This window comes from Capsicum annuum, chromosome 1, assembly GCF_002878395.1.
Source record: "Capsicum annuum cultivar UCD-10X-F1 chromosome 1, UCD10Xv1.1, whole genome shotgun sequence".
In the NCBI taxonomy this organism is placed as follows: Eukaryota; Viridiplantae; Streptophyta; class Magnoliopsida; order Solanales; family Solanaceae; genus Capsicum; species Capsicum annuum.
In genome coordinates, this window is record NC_061111.1 from 201311692 (window position 1) to 201332681 (window position 20990).

The 20990-nt window shown below is 34.0% G+C and overlaps 2 protein-coding genes across 2 annotated transcripts; one reads left to right on the plus strand and one right to left on the minus strand.

Moving 5' to 3' along the window:
• The first annotated feature begins 321 nt into the window (after positions 1–321).
• LOC107844274 (phosphatidylinositol N-acetylglucosaminyltransferase subunit P) lies at positions 322–4843 on the plus strand. Its single transcript, XM_016688732.2, has 6 exons — positions 322–855; positions 1028–1070; positions 2622–2874; positions 3365–3437; positions 3952–4070; positions 4217–4843. The coding sequence occupies exons 3-6, from the start codon at positions 2670–2672 to the stop codon at positions 4336–4338; spliced, it is 519 nt and encodes a 172-aa protein (XP_016544218.2). The 5' UTR covers positions 322–855; positions 1028–1070; positions 2622–2669; the 3' UTR covers positions 4339–4843.
• Positions 4844–5479: 636 nt separating this feature from the next.
• On the minus strand, positions 5480–12575 carry LOC107844284 (phragmoplastin DRP1E). Its single transcript, XM_016688738.2, has 15 exons — positions 11854–12575; positions 11277–11340; positions 11062–11169; positions 10538–10639; positions 10146–10196; positions 10000–10061; positions 8826–8916; positions 8621–8685; positions 8231–8425; positions 8032–8151; positions 7876–7946; positions 6566–6791; positions 6421–6471; positions 5937–6314; positions 5480–5848 (listed from the first exon to the last, which is right to left on the minus strand). Exons 1-15 carry the CDS (start codon positions 11983–11985, stop codon positions 5720–5722), a joined length of 1845 nt encoding a protein of 614 aa, XP_016544224.1. The 5' UTR covers positions 11986–12575; the 3' UTR covers positions 5480–5719.
• Positions 12576–20990: the final 8415 nt, after the last annotated feature.

A 20990-nucleotide genomic window follows, 5' to 3' on the forward strand; every position in this document is an offset into this window, starting at 1 on the left:
CCGAATTATCGAACCTAAACTTTAAAAATACAAAACCGAATACCAAATGTCCACCTCTACTCGCGGAGACTGACGAGTTATATCACTCATTCAATTAGATAAATAGGAAATGACATCGATCAACATCAGAAAATTAAAGACACGAAATATTTATTTTGATCTATCTAATACATGAAATATTTATTTTGATCTACCTAATAATAAAGTTATTGTATTCTTTCGTTCTTTTAATACATGATTGTTCATACCACGTGAAAGAATTTTCTCAAAAAATAGCTATTTATTAGTATTATTAATTTATTTAACCAATTAATTTTTATAAAATACGTAGACTTCAAAGTTTTTGATTACATAGAATTCAAAATATTTATTTATAAAATTAACATGAAAGTATCCGATGGCTAAATTTCACAAATCATGAGGTTTTCACTTTTCATTATTATTATTTTTTAAAAAAAAAGTACAACTTGAAAAATCCTAAATTACATTAATCCTTGTTATTTATTTATTTTCCTTTGGCAATTTGGTGCACTTTCTTCTTGTTAAAAAAAAGTCCTTACCTTAACCACCATTTTGGAAACCCCCGTTTGTTGAACAAGAACTCGATCGTGGGTATCCCGTATATTCCCCCAAAGTAATCAAAGTTTAGCTTATAGTGTTAGTGAAACGAAAGTAGGAAAAGGGATCTGGGGGCGAAGGACTATTATGGTATAAAACTTTTGAATTTCGTTGTGCATGGAGGAGGAAGATCTCTGCGTTATTAGGGTTAATGATAAACCTTTTAACTTCTATTCCTACACTAAATACGAAAGGGTAATTATAGAAGCAAAAACAACATTTAAGTTGAGTCTTCAGGTATCGGTCCTTCATTATTCTTCCCTAATTACTACTAATTAAATTTGATTAATATATTATAGTTACATTATTGTGTTGACATATTAATTAGGAAAAGAAATAAAAGTGATGTTGTGTTTTAATACAACAGAGATTTACATTAACAATTTACTTGTCCTTTTTCAATTTTCAGTAGCTGAGATGTCTTTACATTGGGTAGCAGCTCAAACAACTCGGTAAGCAGTTTTTTCTCTTACATGTCTATCTAATTGCATTTGTGAATTATAGTCTCATTTGGATTTATGGAATTTGATTGCAACTATTTTATGTTGTATGTATGAGTCCCATTTATTTCTGCAGCTGAAATATAGAAAAAGAGTTACCAGAATTTTTGAATCATGGAGAACTATGAGGTCTCAAGTTAAAATCCCAACAACGACAAAAAACACTAGGTGATTTCTTTCCATTTGTCCTAGCCTTCGTAGATAGAGTTACCTGGTACGTGATGTTGGTGGAAGGTGGCAGTATCCTGTGGAATTAGTCGAAGGTGCGCGAAAGTTAACCTGGATACCACGGTCATAGAATAAGAAAAGAAAAGGAAACACCAAATGTTTTATTATTAGAATTTTGATTTTACAATAGTTTAATTGTATTAATTGTTATAAAGATGAGAATAGAAGGAAATGTTATTAAGCAATAGTAACATAGTAGCTTAGTTTGATCTTCTGTGGATGGAAACTCTGATTTTAGGGCAAGCAATATAGCAAATTGCAATGCCCCCTAAAAAAGGAAAGAAGAAGTGTTTGATTAAATTGGGTCACAGGGAGTATCCATAAATCTTTCAGAATAAAGGAAAAAGAAAATCCAATTGCTGATGTGCTGCATTATATCTTTAGCACTTTGCCCATTTGTTCATCTCTTTGTTTTCTGAATGTTCTGAAGTGAGACAGAAACAATTTGACCTAAGACTCTTTAGTGCAAATGAGAAATGGACATGTAGCTTTTTTGTGTTAGAACATTGTTGATCTAATCGAAGCTATTAAAATATCACACGTGTCATGGATAGACATAATTGCCAGACCTGGTTCTGGTAAACTCAGTGTCGTAAAAACGCTCGCTTCATCGCTTTAATCATTGAAGTGATGCAAGGCGTAGGTTTTGTAGCTCAGATGGTTGAGGCAACACGAAGAAGAAGAAGCAAACGCTTCTTGGACAGAAGCTTGAAGCGAGGTGAAGCAACAGAAGCATTTGCTTCTTCTTCTTTTTTTTAAGAAGTCTACTTTTAATGAAGAGACGGTTAGGTACTTTCTCAAATATATTCAGATCTGTGGATTCGCTACTGCTTTCTGCTCTTCCTTCTCTTCTGTGATATCCCTACTGCTGCAACTTCTTTTTCTTCTTTCTCTTCTTCGCTTCTCTGTTGCGATATCTTTTTCCCCTTCTCTTCTTCCCTTCTCTGCTGTGATATTGCTGCTGCAGCTTTTTTTGTCCCCTCTTTTCTTCTCTTATCTCCAGTGGAAGTTTAGCAGCACGTCTTAATTAATAATCTCTAGTTTTGGTGATATTAATGACCTTTAAGTCTGTAGTTAATAATACCTTCAACGTGCTCTTAAAGAAGGATGAATTCCTGGTAGCTAGCTTCGTCCTTTCCATAATTTCAAGGGAATCGTCATTGTTATTATTCTCTGAGTTGCTTGATGGGTATTTTCTGGAATGGCATACTTCTAGCGGCAGGTTTCCTTGCACTAACATCTCTGCTTTGGGTATTTTGGTAATTGTTGGGACAGGTCTAATTCTTATTCAGAGTGACGCTTTAGCCCTTCTGAGATATTGTGATGCCGGAAGATAAAGGTTCGGAAGATCCTCGCTCTGTTAATAGTCCTAGGAGGATCTTGAGTTTTTCCAAGAATAGGAAGGCCACTGTGTTCTTTCCAGATTCAGATGACAGAGATTCAGGATTTGGTGTTTCTGGAGATCAGGGACCCAAGACTTCTGAAGTTTATGGATTCGTTGGCTCCATTACTACTGTTGTTGCCACAGGTCTACCCATCCTCATCTTTAAGAAGCTTAGTTTGTTAGTTAGAACATATCCTATGTTTGCTTCTGATTTCGTAGTTTGGCAATGCAGTTGAATTTTTAGTGTATAATATGATGCAATCGTCTTCTTTGGCAATACTCATGTTGGCATGAAAGTTACTTATTCTTATCTTTTTGTTCGACTTCTTCGCCTTCCTGGAAATGCTTGTGCCCAGGCATTACCAGTGTCTGGATAAAGGGCAGAGTATGCTAACTAATTTTTCTTGGGAGTTGAAATTTCTGGATATATTGCTCTGCAACTATTGAGAACAGATACAAATGCTAATTTTGGTTTTTCTACAAGATGTTGTCTGTTGTAAAGTATTGAGCTCTCATATTTTGTATGTATACCTGCTTTGCTTTAACCTAATTCCACTGGTACTCCAATGGTCACAACATTTATTTGATTCATACATACGGAATCTGATTGGTTTCTATTATTTTCCATGAACAGTTCTCTTTATGGTGTGGGCATATCTTCCCGAACATTGGTTGCACTCTTTGGGAATTGTTTACTATCCAAGCAGGTAAACGAATATACTTGCAGGCTTCTGTCATCTTTACATCTTGTCTCTGAAAAGATCCTCTTCTAAATTAGGAGATATTATAAAATTCACGGTACCATAGTTTCAAATTTACTTTGCTGGTTTGTCCGACACCAGAGCCAGAAGCTTCACGGTACCATAGTTTCAAATTTACCATAGTGTATTCCAGCTAACTAAGTTGAACTTAGTTTATTCCAATTTCTGGATCTCTAATGGTGTTTGGTTGAAAAATATTCCTGAATATATTTTACAATGTTTTGAACTAACATCTTGAAAAGAGGATGCATAGAAGTTCGATTGATAAGCTCTTTAGTTGCATTTCAGAGATTGGTATAAATGGTCCAACATTTTAGAAATTATAAATGCATGCAAGGGACTTAAGCATTTGTAGAATGCTCGAGATGAAAAGAATTTTCTTTCCAGAACTTAGCTGGTTGCTTACTAGTTGTCACAAGATATATTTAACATCCTGTTAAATTGTTGTTCGTTTTTTCAGGTACTGGGCATTAGCTGCGCCAGCTTATGTGATGATGACTATAGTACTAGCTGTAGGATTTTACATTGGTCTCAACTTCTTAGCTACACCTCCTCCAACTTCTTCCAGCATGATATATGGTAATTGTTAAGGACTTTCTGGCAATGACAGTTTAAAGGATTTTCCTTGTGTTTCTGTTTTGATGCATGCAAAACACCAATCTAGCATTGTTTGTTGGGAACGGTGGGATCTAGATCTTAACGTTTTCTTTCGATTTATTCTGCAGATGAATTCACTAGAGAACCTTTGCACAACGGGCATCCAACAGACAGTGATGAGCAACCTATAGAGCCTATATCTGATATTCCGATTGATCAAATTAATGACCTTATGTTCAATCCAAGATGAGAAACAATTTACCTGTGCAGTTATTTTGCTTGGGTAGATTGTGTATCAGTTACATTTTCTTCATTTATCAGTGTCTCTTGGATTCACCTAGCGATCGATTCTCACTTTGTTGAACTCGAAATGGAGGCTGTCTTTACCAAGAGGCAAAGATGAGGTATTTTCGCAATAGAAGGTATATCACTAATTGATGCTTTGGCCATTTTGTTTTCGAATTCTAAACCGGCGAGACGCTGCTGGATGCTTTTGATCAATAGAACACGAAGAAGAAGATGGCTTCTTTCACAACCCTGCATTTAAACCTTTTTGGCATCCACGTATTGAGGCTTAGGGTACTCATTTGTTTTCCTCTGTAATACCAAAAAACAAATATACTGGAAAACAAGGGTAGATTACTGTTTGGGGGGAAGATAAATTGACTATATGGTCTGTACTTTGTATCCATTGCTAATGGTGGCAAGAGTGAAGTCAAAATATGGAAAAAAGAAAATATGCTCTGTACTTGGTATGTTGTTTGATTCTCTTTTATGTTTGTTGAGCTCTCATTTGTAGGTTTCTGGACACTAATCGTTTAAAAGCTTAAATTCTAGAAAGACAGAAGTCAGCTGAATTTGAGTACCTTTGCATTAGTATCCTCTGTGTCTGTCCAAAGCCAAAATTTGGAAACAGTTTAAGGCCACACCCCTGATTCTCAACATGTTACATTAATGTTAAGGCCACACACCTTCATATTGTCACACTTCTTGACATTGTCAGCACGTATGGTATTATTTTCCTTTTTTGAGCAGGGAGTTCGTCATAACCCCTCTACTCACAAGGGTTTGCATACACTTTACCTCGCCCCTCCCCCCCACAACTCATAGAATTACATTGGCTCCTAATATATTTCTCTGGGTATGGTATTGATTGTGATATGAGTGGAAGGCTGTACCATGTTTCTTAAGGAGTCCCCTCATTGTATATGGAAGAGCCAACTGTCAGTAGAGATCAATTTGATAGTTATGGTATTCTAGTATTTTTCTTTGCACGTTGATTTTAGCAAGATGTTTACTGTTTGATCGAATACAGCGCTTAGATAGTCCTTACTTTTACGTCAAGAAGTAGTAATATTTTTGATCCAAGTCCCCAAGTAAAAAGGATACAATTGAAATACAAAAATGAAGCAGCACACCCTGAGTAGAAGGGCAACTGGATGTGGTATTGACTCGGTTCACAAAATACACAATAAAGCAACAACTCATCCAAGTATAATAATATAACAATAAATTCTACAACAATCAAAGAATATAGGCTGTTAAAATGTTCGAACAAGCAGCAATATTGATTCACCCCAGTCGTGAATTTGTGGTATCATAGAAGAGAGGTGGTCTCACGTGCAATTATATCATCGTACCCATGCTACAGAATCAATCTCATCTCTTGCTTTCTTGTATAGCTCAAGCCTCTTGGCACATTGCATTCTTCTCTCCATCAATGCAGGATCTTCATCTAACAGTTCTCCAAGTGCCTTGCCCTGAGAAACATATTTTCATAAGAAACACTGTCAGCACTTGTAGTAGTATCAAGAAACCACTAATTCGGAATGAACACCGAGTTAATACCTCTTTCTTTCCTATCTGAGTGTAGAAGTAGTTTAACAAACATTGTTTGGCCTCCTTAACTTGACAAAAAACCACTGCTTTGGGGAGTGTGTTCCTCAATGTATCAGATATCATGTTCACGTATGACGATACATTTGAACCTATCCGACGAAAGTGAGCTTCTCCATACCGGTCTATGGCAGCAGCAGCTTCTGGCTTCCCCCCTTTCTGGGTTTCCATCTCCTGAGGTAGTTTTCTGAAGAAATCCACAGTCACGTAAGAAGATTCCATTTCCACTAGTCTTACTACCGTCTTTCTACCTTCATCCCGGAATTTTTCTAAGGCTTCATTAGCAGCTGCAGCTATTGTAGATTGCAAACTGGGAAACCGCTTCAGTTCCTGCTCCACCAATACATTTAGAAATAATACGAAAAGAGGGAGACAGCATCATGGGAGGAGAGGTAGGAAAAGTAGAATTTAACGCAGCTGCCCGGGTCACCATTACCTGACATTCTCCAATAGATTTCCTCACTAGTTCCTTCAGCACAAAGTGAACCTGATATGTAGTTTTGAGGGTTGGTTACATATATACTTATGTTGATAACAAGCAATCACTATTTGACACTGATAAATTTTGAAAGGTTACTTACAGCATCAACAGAGGCTTCAGCTGGACCTCTAAAATAATTTAAGGCACCCTCAATCAACCGTCTATAACCTTGCTCAGGTGCTATCAAGTGAGGCTGGTAACCGTCTGCCTCAGAAACAACTTTCCTCACATTTTGCACAGAGAGATATCGGTCAAAGGGGAGTTTTCTCAAAGCAGCAGGTAGTTGGTTGTCAAAAACTCCATAAATTCGATCACCACCAGGCCGACTGATTACCAAAAAGAGAGAATACATGTTAAATATAGTCTAGGTGAAGAGCAATAAACTGGATGTTCATCTTGAATCAGTACAAGCAAGGATATCCTTACAGACAAGAAAGATGTGTGGGGCATATCTACTGAAATGTGTTGTCAATTCCTTGACTTTTATGGGTACATCCTTTTACAGCTTACAAGTTCTCATGAGTGAAGTTTCTTCAAATTCCTTGTGTTTAATGGGGTACTATGTCACATTTGGTGGTCTCTTTTAACCCTTTGCCAAAATCCTCCTAGTGTTACAAATTCTAGTGCTTTATGGTTCTCCGCTATGGTTCCTTTGATTATTTGAAGTACCTACGATAATGAGTCAGATTTGGTGGTCTCTTTTCACCCTTTCCCAAAAATCCTCTTTCCACTTTACCAATCCCCCACCCACCCACCCACACCCCCAGCCCCACAACCCCCCAAAAAATCAAAAAAGTACCATAGATGAAGTTATGAATAAGTTTGAACAATGCCTACTAGAAACCACGCTTAGAGTGAATGTGTCTACTCCAAATGTGTCGCCAATTTATTTTATTCTCATGTGAGTCCTCCACTACGATTCAACTTCAGATTTTTTAAGTTCTTATGATAGTAATAATAGAAGTTGAGTTGAAAGAGAAAAGGTTGGTGCAAAGACACGTGTAAGGAGAAATGAGCTTTCCAAATTTCGGTACTAATGTCATGCGAATGAATCCAAAAACTCCAACCCACAAACCTTAAGGATATGAAATGCGTAAACAAATATAATTAAAACCCCTTTAGAGACTTACACATCATTGTGGAACAGGCGTATTTTTTAACATATTTATTTTAAAAGGATGTAAATGAACACAACTATGACATGATCCATCATATATTGAACTATTTTTAACTTAGCAATGTACATATAGATAATTTTCAAGAAAATAATGTGATCTCAGTAGAGAAAACAATAGATAATTTTAGCATCATGTATGACAGCATTAAGCTAGCCACAATATGGCAAACTAGCACATTCTTGGGCCTAGTTTCCCTAATATTTGGAAATAAATGGGAAAAAAATCCACTTACCCTCCATCTAGATGCTCCTTAAATATCTTATCAAAAGCACGGCAAAGTTCCAAAATAGTATACAGTTGAGCCTGAAATAGACCAGTTCAATTACTGAGATAAAGGAAAATCTCTCAATCAACAGTAGCAATGAGAGATATAGAAGTCGGAGCTTACGCCTGCATCAACAGCAATAGGCCTTCCAAGGTGGTCCAATTCCGCTTCAAGTTCATCTATGTTTTTATTGATAAGTGAGGTGATACTTGGTATTCTTGCCTTGATAAATTGTTCCAAGTGCTGAAATGGAAACAATCTGAATATGAACTCTACTTAACTTATTCAGAAAATACTTACGTGAAAAGAACTAAAACAACACCTTTGACAGTAGTTTTGCAAGATACTCTGAACCCATTTTACTAGCCAGATGCCCATACTCCGGACTGGTAGCAAAATATTCACGCTCCTTTCTTCTTGCATAGATCATGTCTACGTTTTTATTTATATCAGCTTGTGAACGATTCACAATACCAACCCAGGGATGTTGCAAACGATAAGATCTTCCTTCAAGAACCTTAAATTCAAGGAGAAAGAATCAACTACTCATACAACAAGCTGTGCTACCAAATTATAGGTATACAGAGGGAAACAAAGATTCAGAGAGTGAGACTAAGATTCGGACATGCTATCCGATTTATGAACCAATTAATATAGATAATAACCAAAATAATAAGTTCCCGGGTAATATATAACAAATGAAAAAACTCACATCTAGAGCATTAGTGCCTTTGTCCATCAAATCTAACTTGGTCAAGACTCCAAATGTCCTTTCACCTACATGGGTTGCAATGTGTAACTTCATAAATAATAATGACAAACATTTCACATTCTCCCCAAAATATGGATAATCTTTGACAAGTACTCAAGAAACTGGATTCAGAGACCCCGAAATGTTTAATGTCAAAAGATCTTACCTGTGGGGTCCACTTCTCTTGCAAGTTTTATAGCGTCAGAGGTGGCGATATCCTGATTGGCAGGAGAAACTGCAAGTATGATGCAGTTGGGCTACATGAGAGGAAAGAGATCAGATGAAGAGAAGATACAAACCAAGTACATGTCAACAGAACAATAGTTCTAGCAGCAAGACAACTCATGAATGGAAATAAACACAATAACTAGCAAACAAACTGAACGTAAAGACAATCTATTTTTCACACTGATGGGTGTTAGCAGCAAGCCAACCATGCTTGGGGATAAATCGAAAACTAGCAAATAATTTGTCTTAGTAAGAGTACTAGCCACTTACTTAACACAGTGACTTGTGTATCTATCAACCACAACATTCAAGCCTATCTTTACTACACCCACTTTACGAATCTTCCCACCAAAAACCCAACAACCTCAACCATTTTCAAAAGATTTTCACCACATATTCCCCTCCTAACTATTCCTCTTAACAAAATCTCGATGACACAATTTGACAAATTCGCAGAACTAACACAAGCGAATAATGTATTCACCAGCTCATAGTCATCAATTTACTCAACCAATATAAGAGTAGCTGTTCTTTGGCATTATGTTCTACACTAAATGAATATTACTTGGAGATCCAGTCAAGGGAACGACACACTTCAGGTGATTGATATTCAGAATAATTATTTTTGCAAGAGGTGTACAAAACACTTTTCAGTTACTCACTTAGTTTCTCACAATTTGTGACTCACTTAGTTTCTCACAATTTGTGACATGTAGCATTTTGTTTTTTTAATCTTCAAATGCACTATGTTAAGGGAGGATTGTTTAGTATATTATTAAAACAAGAGTACTTGTACCACATAATTTTGTGGGTTTTGTCTACAAGAACAAGGGAAACTTCCAATTAACTTTTATGAGGGCTGCAGTCATTTTGTAAAATGTAGCTATATAGGAAATTTTGAAACTCCTAAACCCTAACCAGTTAAATCTCCAAACATTTCCACTCTTAAGGGACTAAATCCTACATCACATATATATATATGGAAAGCTTTATGCACCATTTGTGGTTTAGTCTTCTCTCTGTGAGTAGCTTCTCAATATAATAAGTATCAACCTTTTCACCATAGAAAGAAAATAGAGCATAATCGGAAAGTAAAATTAGTTTCTCGTTACCTTCTCAACATACGTTCGAACCATGTTTTCAATGTCCTCGACTATAGTCTCAGACTGCCCCTCTGCAGTAATGAGTATTATTGCATTGGAAACAGCTTGAAAAACTTAAAAAGATTGCAAATAATGAAAAGAAGTATGGAACATACCAACAGCCACTTTTGTTAAACCGGGTAAATCAATCAGCGTTAAGTTGACCACTGTCAATACAAAACACATGGTATGGAGTTAAGCAAGATAAAGAGAGAATTCTATACTCTTTAGAACGGTCACCACCAAAAGGAACAAGACAAAAGACCAACCAATCTCAGTAATAAATCAGAATGTTAAGACGAAATACTAAAAAAAGCCCATCTTCGTTGAAATTTAGAACAGCAGATATGTAGGTGACCCAACCAACTTCAGAAACAAATATTTTTGATAAGTAATTGTCGTCAGAAACTATTTAAAAATACTACTGATACAATGTAGAATACGATTACTGTTTTTGGGACCATAAATGAATCCTTAAGCACACACAAAGAAATCATGGACATCATACCATTTGGAGAGTATATGCTCAGGTGGATCGGAACAGGAGAAATCTGCTTAGTCTTCCCTGTGATTCGATCAGTTTCATCCGCAATCTCCTTGCGGACCATGCCTGTTAAAAGTCATAATACAACAACAACAACATACCCAGTATTATAAGTCATAATGAAAACACATATTTTGTTGAATAGGTAAAACTGATGATACATGTGCTTAAGGGCACGCATACATATCACTTAACATGCACATTAAGAGAAAGAGAAGGAAGAGTGAAAGAAAGAACTAATATAACTAATATCTAATGGTCTGTTTACATAACCACCAATTCTATTAAGATACTATATATAGCAACTCTTCTATGCACAAGGAATCATGTTTCTCATTTACTTCACTTAAGCAAATGTTTCTTAGCTACTTTGACATCATTAATTGTCATGAAGTAGTAAAGAGTTTCGATAAATTCAGAAAGGGGTAGGGGGGAGGATTAAACTAATGCCCATAAGAAGAAGAAACAACGGAGGTCATTATATATACCGAAATCTGTGAACCGTCTTCTGGGGAGATGACCAAACTCTGCATATTCCTGTTGTCCTTCATCAGTCTTATGAAGCTGCAGCACCAATGGTCTCCTTGTGACAATTCCTGAATAGATACCACTGACAATTTCACTCATAGCCCAACGTAATTCACATAATAAAATGCAGTACAGAGAAAGTATGATAAAGATAATAGTAATCAAAGGAGCTCACCTGATCCACGAGGAAGAAAATCTCGGCTTACAATACTTTCCAACACAGATGACTTTCCAGAACTCTGAATTAATGCAAGCAAGCAACAAAAACAGTATTAGCCTATAACCATAAATGACAGATGTAAAACTCAAAATTCCAACCTTTGCACTAACATGAAATCAAATTAGCACAAAACCATATTCAAGAGTCCCATTTCACTTAGATTCACAAAGAAATAATCTTTAAAAAAAAGACTACTCAACAAAACAATCAAAATAGCAGCGCTAGAAATAACCAAAATTCAACCTTCACAGAACTTGAAAATCTAAATCAGCAAATACCCATATTCAAGAATCTCATATCCTCCATATTCAGCAAGAATTAGCTAAAAATAAAAAAAACTTCCTACTCTATCAACAGCAATGGTCAAGATCCCTCTTTTACACCTTAAAATCAAAATCCAACAAAAACCCAAATACAAGAATATCATTTCCACCATAACCAACATGGATCTACTAATTACCAAGCTCCACAAGTTAAATCCCAGTTCAAGTCAAAAATCAAGAAACCGAATAAGACAAAATGAAGCACCTACCTGACCACCGACAACAGCAACTGAAGGAAGAGCATCCCAAAGAGAAGAAAAAGCATTATCACCACCACCATAATCACCAAGAGCTGTACAAGCTCTCTGAATCCGATTCACCAAACCTATTAAACTCTCCATACTACTCAATTAAAAATCCTCCCTTCCCTTTTTCTCTTCTCTCAACTAAAAATAAAGAAAAAAAAATATAATAAAACCCCAGATCTATATTTTACAGAAGGATCAAAGATTGGTCATTAAGCAATCAAGATTTGGAGTTGGAAAGTGGAACTGTGTTGTTTACAGAGAGGAGATGAAAGGGTCTTGGAGAAATTGGACTTGGGTTTTCAATTTTATTCAAACAAAGGTAAATAAAAGGGACTTTGGGTTATATTGCGATATATCCGCATTCTTGTCTATTTAATTTATGTATGGCTTGGTTACTAGGAGTTGTACCTTTCCATTTTTATTTTTTAAGTACTTGCTATTATCTTTTTTTGCAACGTCTTGGACATTTTGAATTTTGAATTTTGTGGGTCATCTTCCTCAAAGTTTTTGTATCAAGACAAGAAAGAAAGGAACTTTTTAGGGTAAAAGATTTTCACCTCAATTTAGGTGTCGATCAAATCTCTGTGTAGAGGATTAACTTTACAGTTTGTGAAAATAAAGTGTCGAGGTTTAATTTTAATAAAAATTCTATGTTTGAATTGTTTTTCTTTTTTAATATGTCTACTCTTTATTTTACATAAAAAAAATGTAAATAACAAACTACATTGTGTATGAATGATTCATTTTCTATAAGGGTATGGATAAGTTAGTCGCAAGTTAAAAATTTACGAGAATTTAACATAGAGAAAAGTTTCTCTTATTTGAATTTAAATCATAAGTTCTATCGACAGTTGGTGGAATTAGAGTAGTAGTATGTCAGAAAAAACAAAGAGGGAATTATTGGATAAATTACAAATGAATGCAAGAAATTAAATTCAGTCTTGAAAATAAATTCTTTTTAATTTTTCACTTTCACTTGTTTTATGAGCGAATATTCTAAAAGATAAAACTTGTTGGACTTGAAATTTTGTGAATAAATTATGTGAAGTCAAAAGTTGAAAATTACCTGTGTTCAATTTGAAAAGATACAAATTCACGTCCAAACTCATTAAACTTGTAGAATAGTATCAATTAAGTGAAATTGTCAATGTATAAATATGACGCTAAAGGAGGGGCAAAAAATATTTATAAGAAAAATGAGTCCATAGACCCTCCCAAGTCTTCAATTAAAAAAAGAGGACAAGTGGGTCCCGCAACCTTATTAAGTTAAAAAAGTTAAGTCCCTTGAACAATTGGGACAGTTGTGCGACAACTGCGTTAGTTGTCTCAACAACTTCGCACAATTGTTGAACATCTTCTCTCAGTTGTCGAACAACTTCATGCAGTTGTCGAACAACTTTGATAGTTGTTGAACAACTTCATAGTTGTTCGACAAAGTTGTTCGACAACTGGGAGAAGTTATTGAAACGAAAAAACTTGAAAAAAAAGACTCAAAAAAAAATTATCTCTCCCACCTAATTTTAAAAACTTGAAGGACCTCACTTAATTGGTAAACTTGTTTGTACCTTTTAATCCCAAGTCCCACTTTGGAATTACAAACTCTTGCAATCCCAAGATTAACTCTATTGCACATCCATTAGAATAACTTTATTGTAATCAGAGCATCAACTAACTTTAGCCGACTAAGCACAAGATGATAACGAGAAAGAAAACTACTAGTACCTACACATGCAAGACTTGTAGCTTAGAAGACTAGGCTTACAAATAACGAGCAATACACCAACTAAACAACACGAACGATAAAAGAGGATTCTTGGAACAGGTCCATCACATGAAGAGTATTCATAACACCAATAATTATAACAATCACATGAAGTAATGGAATTTTCATTGTGTCCTAATATTAAATGTCTGTAGTGGCTAATGCCTCTTTAACTTTCGAAAATTTGTGGTACAGAATGTGGACGGACACTATTATTCCATTATATAACTTGAATTATTTTTTAATCCCCTATACACGATCCTGGAAAACTCCAGAAGCACAAGAAGTTGTGAATCAAATTCTTTTGTAGAATACAAATAAATGAAAGAATACATTTTGCAACTTGGGCAGGAATTAGAGTGGACAATATGACCAAAAGAAAAAAAGAAGATTCTCGAAAAATACCCATGCAAGCAGTGGTAGAGCTACATGACTCGAGGTCGACAAGTGTCAATTAACCCCCTTCCTTGAAATTACTGTTGTTTCTCAACGTTTTTGGATACAAAAATCTGTAATTTGACACAATAACTTCAATACTGGTTCAAGTTTAAAACAAGAACACTATGAAGTACAACAACACCCTCAACACAAGATCAAAGTGATATTTCTAAGAAGTGTATTTTATTTTTTAAGAAATTAAGATGAAACAGAAATGTAAAGCTAAGTACCCCGATTTCACAGAGTGTCCTTAAGGAATAATTTCCATCACTGTACCCGAGGTTTTGGAATCTTCCTCCTAGGTTAAAATGGCTTTCAATCCTACTATAGTGGTACCTCAAATAATTGAATTCGTCGAACTCACTCAACGATTTGATTGATCACAAGGAATGTTTTGAAGACAAGAAGAGTTTGTATTTCAGAAAATTTTTCATTCCTAAACCTGTGAATAAATGTAGGTTTATATAGCCATCAAGTGCCCCTTCCGAAAGGTGGTAATGGTTCATCCGAAAAGATGTATCATTTGGAAGAGTCATGTATTTTCATTCGAAACATTGTGTCTTTTTCTGAACAATCACTTTTTTTCTAAAACAATATGTCTTTTCATAAAAGATTGTGTCTCTCCATTTTTCATTCACACCAATTGAACCCAACAACCCCCCACATGAATGGGGAATGACTATTCTTTGTAAAACTTTACGGACAAATATGTGATCATCAAGCAAAGACTGACTGCATTTGGATAAGTGGGTTTTCCTTTAAACTTTTCGTAGTGAACGTGCATCGGATGCACTCGGTCAATCGGTAGATTTGATATCTTTGAACCGTCGAGTTTTAATGTACACCTAGACAACACATGTCACATAATCATTCTTTTACCAATTATGATTCTCACGATTTTATTCTTTTCAGCCATGAACACGTCCCGATTTCATGAGAGCTTAGAGAATATGCCTTTACTAACATTCTCCTTGAAGCGACTTTCACTTTGCCCTTACATAGGTGATTTCTAAACTCTTAATCCTATAGATTTAAACTATTTGGTCAAATCTACCAAATTTAGATAATTATTAAAAGACTTTTCACCTTAAGTCTTATCCTTGTTTCCAAAACATTGTCTACATCATGAGAATGAGTTGGTATTTTGACAATGTTGAACCTGTCAGACACAACTTTATTTGATCTCCTTGAACCTAACTCTTAGGATCTCCAGTCTGCTAAGTAGAGTTAACGCCATGCTGACTTGTCCTAGGCATTAAACCTATTCTCTTGGATGCTCTCTCAACTCCTTCTCTAGATAGGCCTTTTATAAATGGATCCGACACATTATCCTTTGACTTCACATAGTCAATAGTGATAATTCCACTAGAGAGAAGCTCTCTAATGGTATTATGTCTCCGTCTTATGTGACGAGATTTACCTTTGTACATCATGCTACCTGCCCTACCTATCGTCGCTTGGCTATCACAGTGTATACATACTGGTGCCACTGGTTTGGGCCAATAAGGAATATCTTCCAAGAAATTTCAGAGCTATTCTGCTTCTTCACCGGTTTTATCCAATGCGATAAATTTAGATTCCATTGTAGAGTGAGCAATACAAGTCTGTTTGGATTATTTTCAAGAGACCGCTCCTCCGTCGATAGTAAATACATATCCACTTATGGATTTTACTTCGTTCGATCCGGTGATCCAATTTACATCACTATATCCTTCAAGTACCGCAGTAAATTTATGTAATGCAAAATGTAGTCTTGAGTGTATTTGAGATACCCCAAAACTCTTTTCATCGCCAACCAATGAGTTTTGTTGGGATTACTCGTGTACCGACTTAACTTACTAATAGCGCATGCTATGTCTGGTCGTGTACAATTCATTATGTACATTAGATATCCCAATACTCTTGCGTACTCCAATTGTGTGTCACTTTCACCTTTATTTTTTCGAAGTGCATAGCTCACATCCAATGGAGTCTTGGTAATATCGAAGTCCATATACTTGAATTTGTCAAGTACCTTTTCTATATAATGAGACTGTGACAATGTCAATCCTTGTGGAGTTCTATGGATTTTTATCCCTAAGATCACATCCACAACTCTAAGGTCTTTCATATCAAACTTGCTCTCGAGCATTCGTTTCGTTGCATTTATGTTTGAAATTTCTCTACTGATAATCAACATATCATCCACATATAAACAATGACTTGGTGATTTAGAGTGTCTTTAATATAAACACATTTATCACATTCATTAATTTTGAATCTGTTTGCCAACATGGTTTGATTAAACTTTGCATGTCATTGCTTAGGTGCTTGTTTTAGTCCATAAAGTGACTTAACAAGTTTACACACCTTGTTTTTTTTTCCTGGAACCACAAAACTCTCGGGTTGTTTCATGTAAATTTTCTCCTCCAATTCTCCATTTAGGAATACGATTTTCATATCCATTTGATGAATTTCAAGACCATATATCGCCGCCAAGGTAATTAACATTCGAATTGACGTTATCCTTATTACCGGCGAGTATGTATCAAAGTAATCAAAATCTTCTTTTTGTTTGAAGCCTTTTACTACAAGTCTTGCCTTGTATTTGTCAATAGTACCATCCGCTTTCATTTTTCTTTTGAAGATTCATTTAGATCCTAAAAGTTTATTTCCTGGAGGAAGATCAACCAAAGATTGAAACAATCTCACTATTGACTTCATCTTTCCAAAAGGATGATTTCGAAGGCGCCATCACTTCCTTAACTATTTGAGGCTCATTTTCTAAGAGAAATATTACAAAATCAGATCCAAACGAAGTTGACGTTCTTTGACGTGTACTACATCTTGGATTCTTATCATTATGTACAATCTCACTTGGTTCATCTCGAGGCCGTTTAGACTCTCCACTAGACTGTTCATGTCTAGTTTTATACGGATAAATATTTTCAAAGAATTCAACGTTATATGATTCAATATTTTCAAATAACGCTGAATCATATAACGCTAAATTCTTTGAAAATAATATCCGTATAAAAATATTTGACTTTCAATCGTCAACCGAGTGATCTTCAACTTATGATGAAGATTTTATTTCTTCAAATCACTAGTTAAGTTCAAACGGAGTAGAAAGTTAAAATCTTTAATCTCCGGAAACCAAGCTATACAGATTCGAGAAAAAAAATTTAGTGAAAAGAAAATTTCACCAAACAAGCAAAAAAAAAAAAAAATCTTTCCTTTTTTCTAAAAATTATTCCTTAAGATTGTTGTTTCTCAACGTTTTCGGGTACAAGAATCTATAATTTGACACAATAACTTCAACACTAGTTCAAGTTTAAAACAAGAACACTATGAAGTACGACAGCACTCTCAACACAAGATCAAAGTGATCTTTCTAAGAAGTGTTTTTATTTTTTCAGAAATTAAGATGAAAAAGAAATGTAAAGCCAAGTCCCCCGACTTCATGGAGTGTCCTTAAGGAATAATTTCCCTCACTGTACCTGAGGTTTTGGAATCTTCCTCTTAGGATAAAATAGCTTTCAATCTAACTATAGTGGTACCTCAAATAATTGGATTCGTCGAACTCACTCAACGATTTGATTGATCATAAAGAATGTTTTGAAGACAAGAAGAGTTTGTATTTCAGAAAATTTTTCATTTCTAAATCTGTGGATAAATAGAGGTTTATATAGTCATCAAGTGCTCCTTCCTAAAGGTGGTAATGGTTCATCTAAAAAGGTGTATCCTTTGAAAGAGTGATGTCTTTTCATTCGAAACACCGTGTCTTTTCCTGAAGAGACACCACTGTCTGAACAGTCACTCTTTTTTCAAAACAATATGTCTTTTCATAAAAAGTTGTGTCCCTCCATTTTTCATTTGCACCAACTAAACCCAACAAATACATTATATGGCTGGACATTTATTTTTAATATGTATATACATTACATATTAACTTTGTGAGTTCACTTTTTTATATTTTAGTACCTTTTAGTGAAAATTCTTACTCCTTCTCGACATGTATAACTAAATATTGGATTTTCAAAATATCCATGGAATACCCTGACATCAAGCCTACATATGATTTTGTGAACCTATTTGTGGTACTTATATTATTTTTTGTTAGTTTTACCATCACTCCCAAATATTACTGGCTTTAAATTAGACACCGTTCAAGATTATTAAATCTAGCTCAGCACACGGAAGAGATGGTATATCAGTATTTTTGGGAGCAAAAAATATTGGGAAAAAAAAAAAGATAAAAGTCACTGAATTTGGAGCGTAAAGTGAGAAGCAAAGCGCACACTATTTTTGAAGTTAATGAAAAAATTATTAAAATTAAAAATGTCAAACATGCATGATTTTAGAATTTAGTGCTATAATTATCAAATTGAATTTTCTCCTAAGGGAAAAAAACATATATAACAATTATTATATAGGAAATTATAACTTATAGCATAACTTTTATTTTTTCAAGTTGTAGCAAATCTTATAAAAAATATTTATTTATTTTTTTGTAAATCCCAAAAAGTAATTACTGAAAAAAATAAAAATTTAATACAACTAATATGCAATAATCTTTCCTTAAATATAGTTAATTATCCTTAATTATTGATATCAATCCACCCCAAATCCCTCTAACCGTTTTTTTTTCTCCTATTTTATGCTTCCATTAAGAGTTTCATCTTCATATACTACCTTCTTTTTATACATCATTTAGTTGTTTCAGTCACAAATGCTTTAATGAACAAACACGATCAATATGTCTCCATTTGATCAATATGTCTCCAGGGGAGCACTACTTGATTAATACGACTTTAACCCCCATCTCCTTAATTTGCTTGTGATTGAAGCGCAGTGAGAGTTGCATACATAGACATGAATATTGTATTTTAATAATTTTTGGTGCTCATTATTGTTGTTTTTCTATGATTGTTGGTATGAACAAAGCTTTGTTTTTGTATTTAAGCAATTTTTTATTCGGTGTTATGCTAATTTAACAGTTGTTTTGTATTTCACATCGTTGAATGAATTAGAGATCAATTAAGTTTGTGTCAGCCAGATTTACTGCAATTTTTCTTTACAAATCGTGATTATTTTTTCAGTATGAAAGATGACAGTGTTCATTAAATCTTAATTTAATATAAAAGTAGATGAGATAGAACCTTGATTCATAGAGAGAAGCACATAGTGTATGGAATGAGTATATAAATTAATATCACCTAAATTTAATATCGCAATTCATAAATATCAATTTCATACAAATGTGACATGTAAGAAAACACTTCATAAACTGATTCCATTCAATTTATAATCTTAAGTATATCTTCTTAATTGAACATCACAATCACATTATACTCATTCCATATAAATATAACATGTAAGAAACTATTTTATAAACCTTGAATGCAATATTGATATTATACAGATTTCATACATGAAATAATTCAAAAAATACAAGTTTGTATATTTATTTCATACACTAAAATAAATAACGTATAATATTTGGTGAAAGTCGATTTCTATACCAACTTCTGCAATCATTATACTTATTTCATACTAATTTTATACAAAATTCATACACGAAACAGTTTAATAAGCATATACAAGATAATTTTCTCTATGTTATTCTTATGAAATATTTAAATCCTTATTTATATTGTTACCAACACAAACTGATTGTTCAATATTTTTTTCTCTAATATCCATTGACATATCTTTTATTGTTATATACAATGAGTATTTAATAAAGAAATTGGCAATACTCCTTATATAATATTATTTTTAAAGAACAAAAGGAAAAATAGAAGAAAGAGAATTTCTGATGAAGGAGAACAAATTGTTGGTTGAATAATGATTCACAATGGAACAAACCGTTGGTTGAATATTCTAGGACTTCTACGCGAAGGAGTAGAATCGAATTTTGGTTTAGACATGATTCACAATAGAAAATGAAAAAAACAAATATATCAATTTTATGTTTTTTGGAAAGAAGATGAATATTATCTTAAACCCATTTTTTTCAATGAAAAAGATGAATATTATATAAAACCCACTTTTTTACAATCTTGTATTTTCAAGGGAAGAACATGAATATTATATGAGTAAGTTAATGGCATTGGAATTTTCAATAAATTTTTGAAAGGTTGAGTATTAGAATGGAGAAAGAGTATATATTTACCATAATTATCAATACATAATTCAAGGGGAATATTGATTACAACCCTATAAATATGGAACTGATTTTAAATTATATAATTAAAAATGAATTTTGAAAATACAATTAAAATAATATATCTTTTAATAAGTTGCTATAACTTGTAACTAAATTACTATTAATGCAATTATCTAAAAATGTTACTAAAATTTGTTATTTCAGATCTAATAATACTATAGGGGCTAATTTTCTCCTAAAATAATTAACTTCACCGCACATAATATACAACCATGTCAATATTGATCCTCATCAAAGTGGAGAATTGGGCTAACTAACTGATCTATTTACACATTGGGCTCAATCTTCTGATCTGCTAATGTACAAGTTGGGCATTTAGTGGGCTTTTGGCCCATATCTTCTTCTGTCTTCTCTTCCGGAGAGAATTTTACATGGCACTACATGTCTCATATAATTAATTATAGGAGAAATTACATATTATAGACAAAATACTATATTAATTATATGATATGGTTAATGTTCTAAAAAATTACAATTCATAGTTATTTGGTAGTTTAAAATCAATTTTTTGTTGTATTGGCTAAAAAAAAGACAATAATGAGAACATCAAAACACACGATTATTGAAGATACCTTCTTCAACTTTTTTCTCCTTATTTTCTCTCAAAATCACTCTAATATCCTTGATTTTACATTGAAAAAATAACAACATTGGCAACATCACAATAGTATTCTTCAAGAGTTCTTC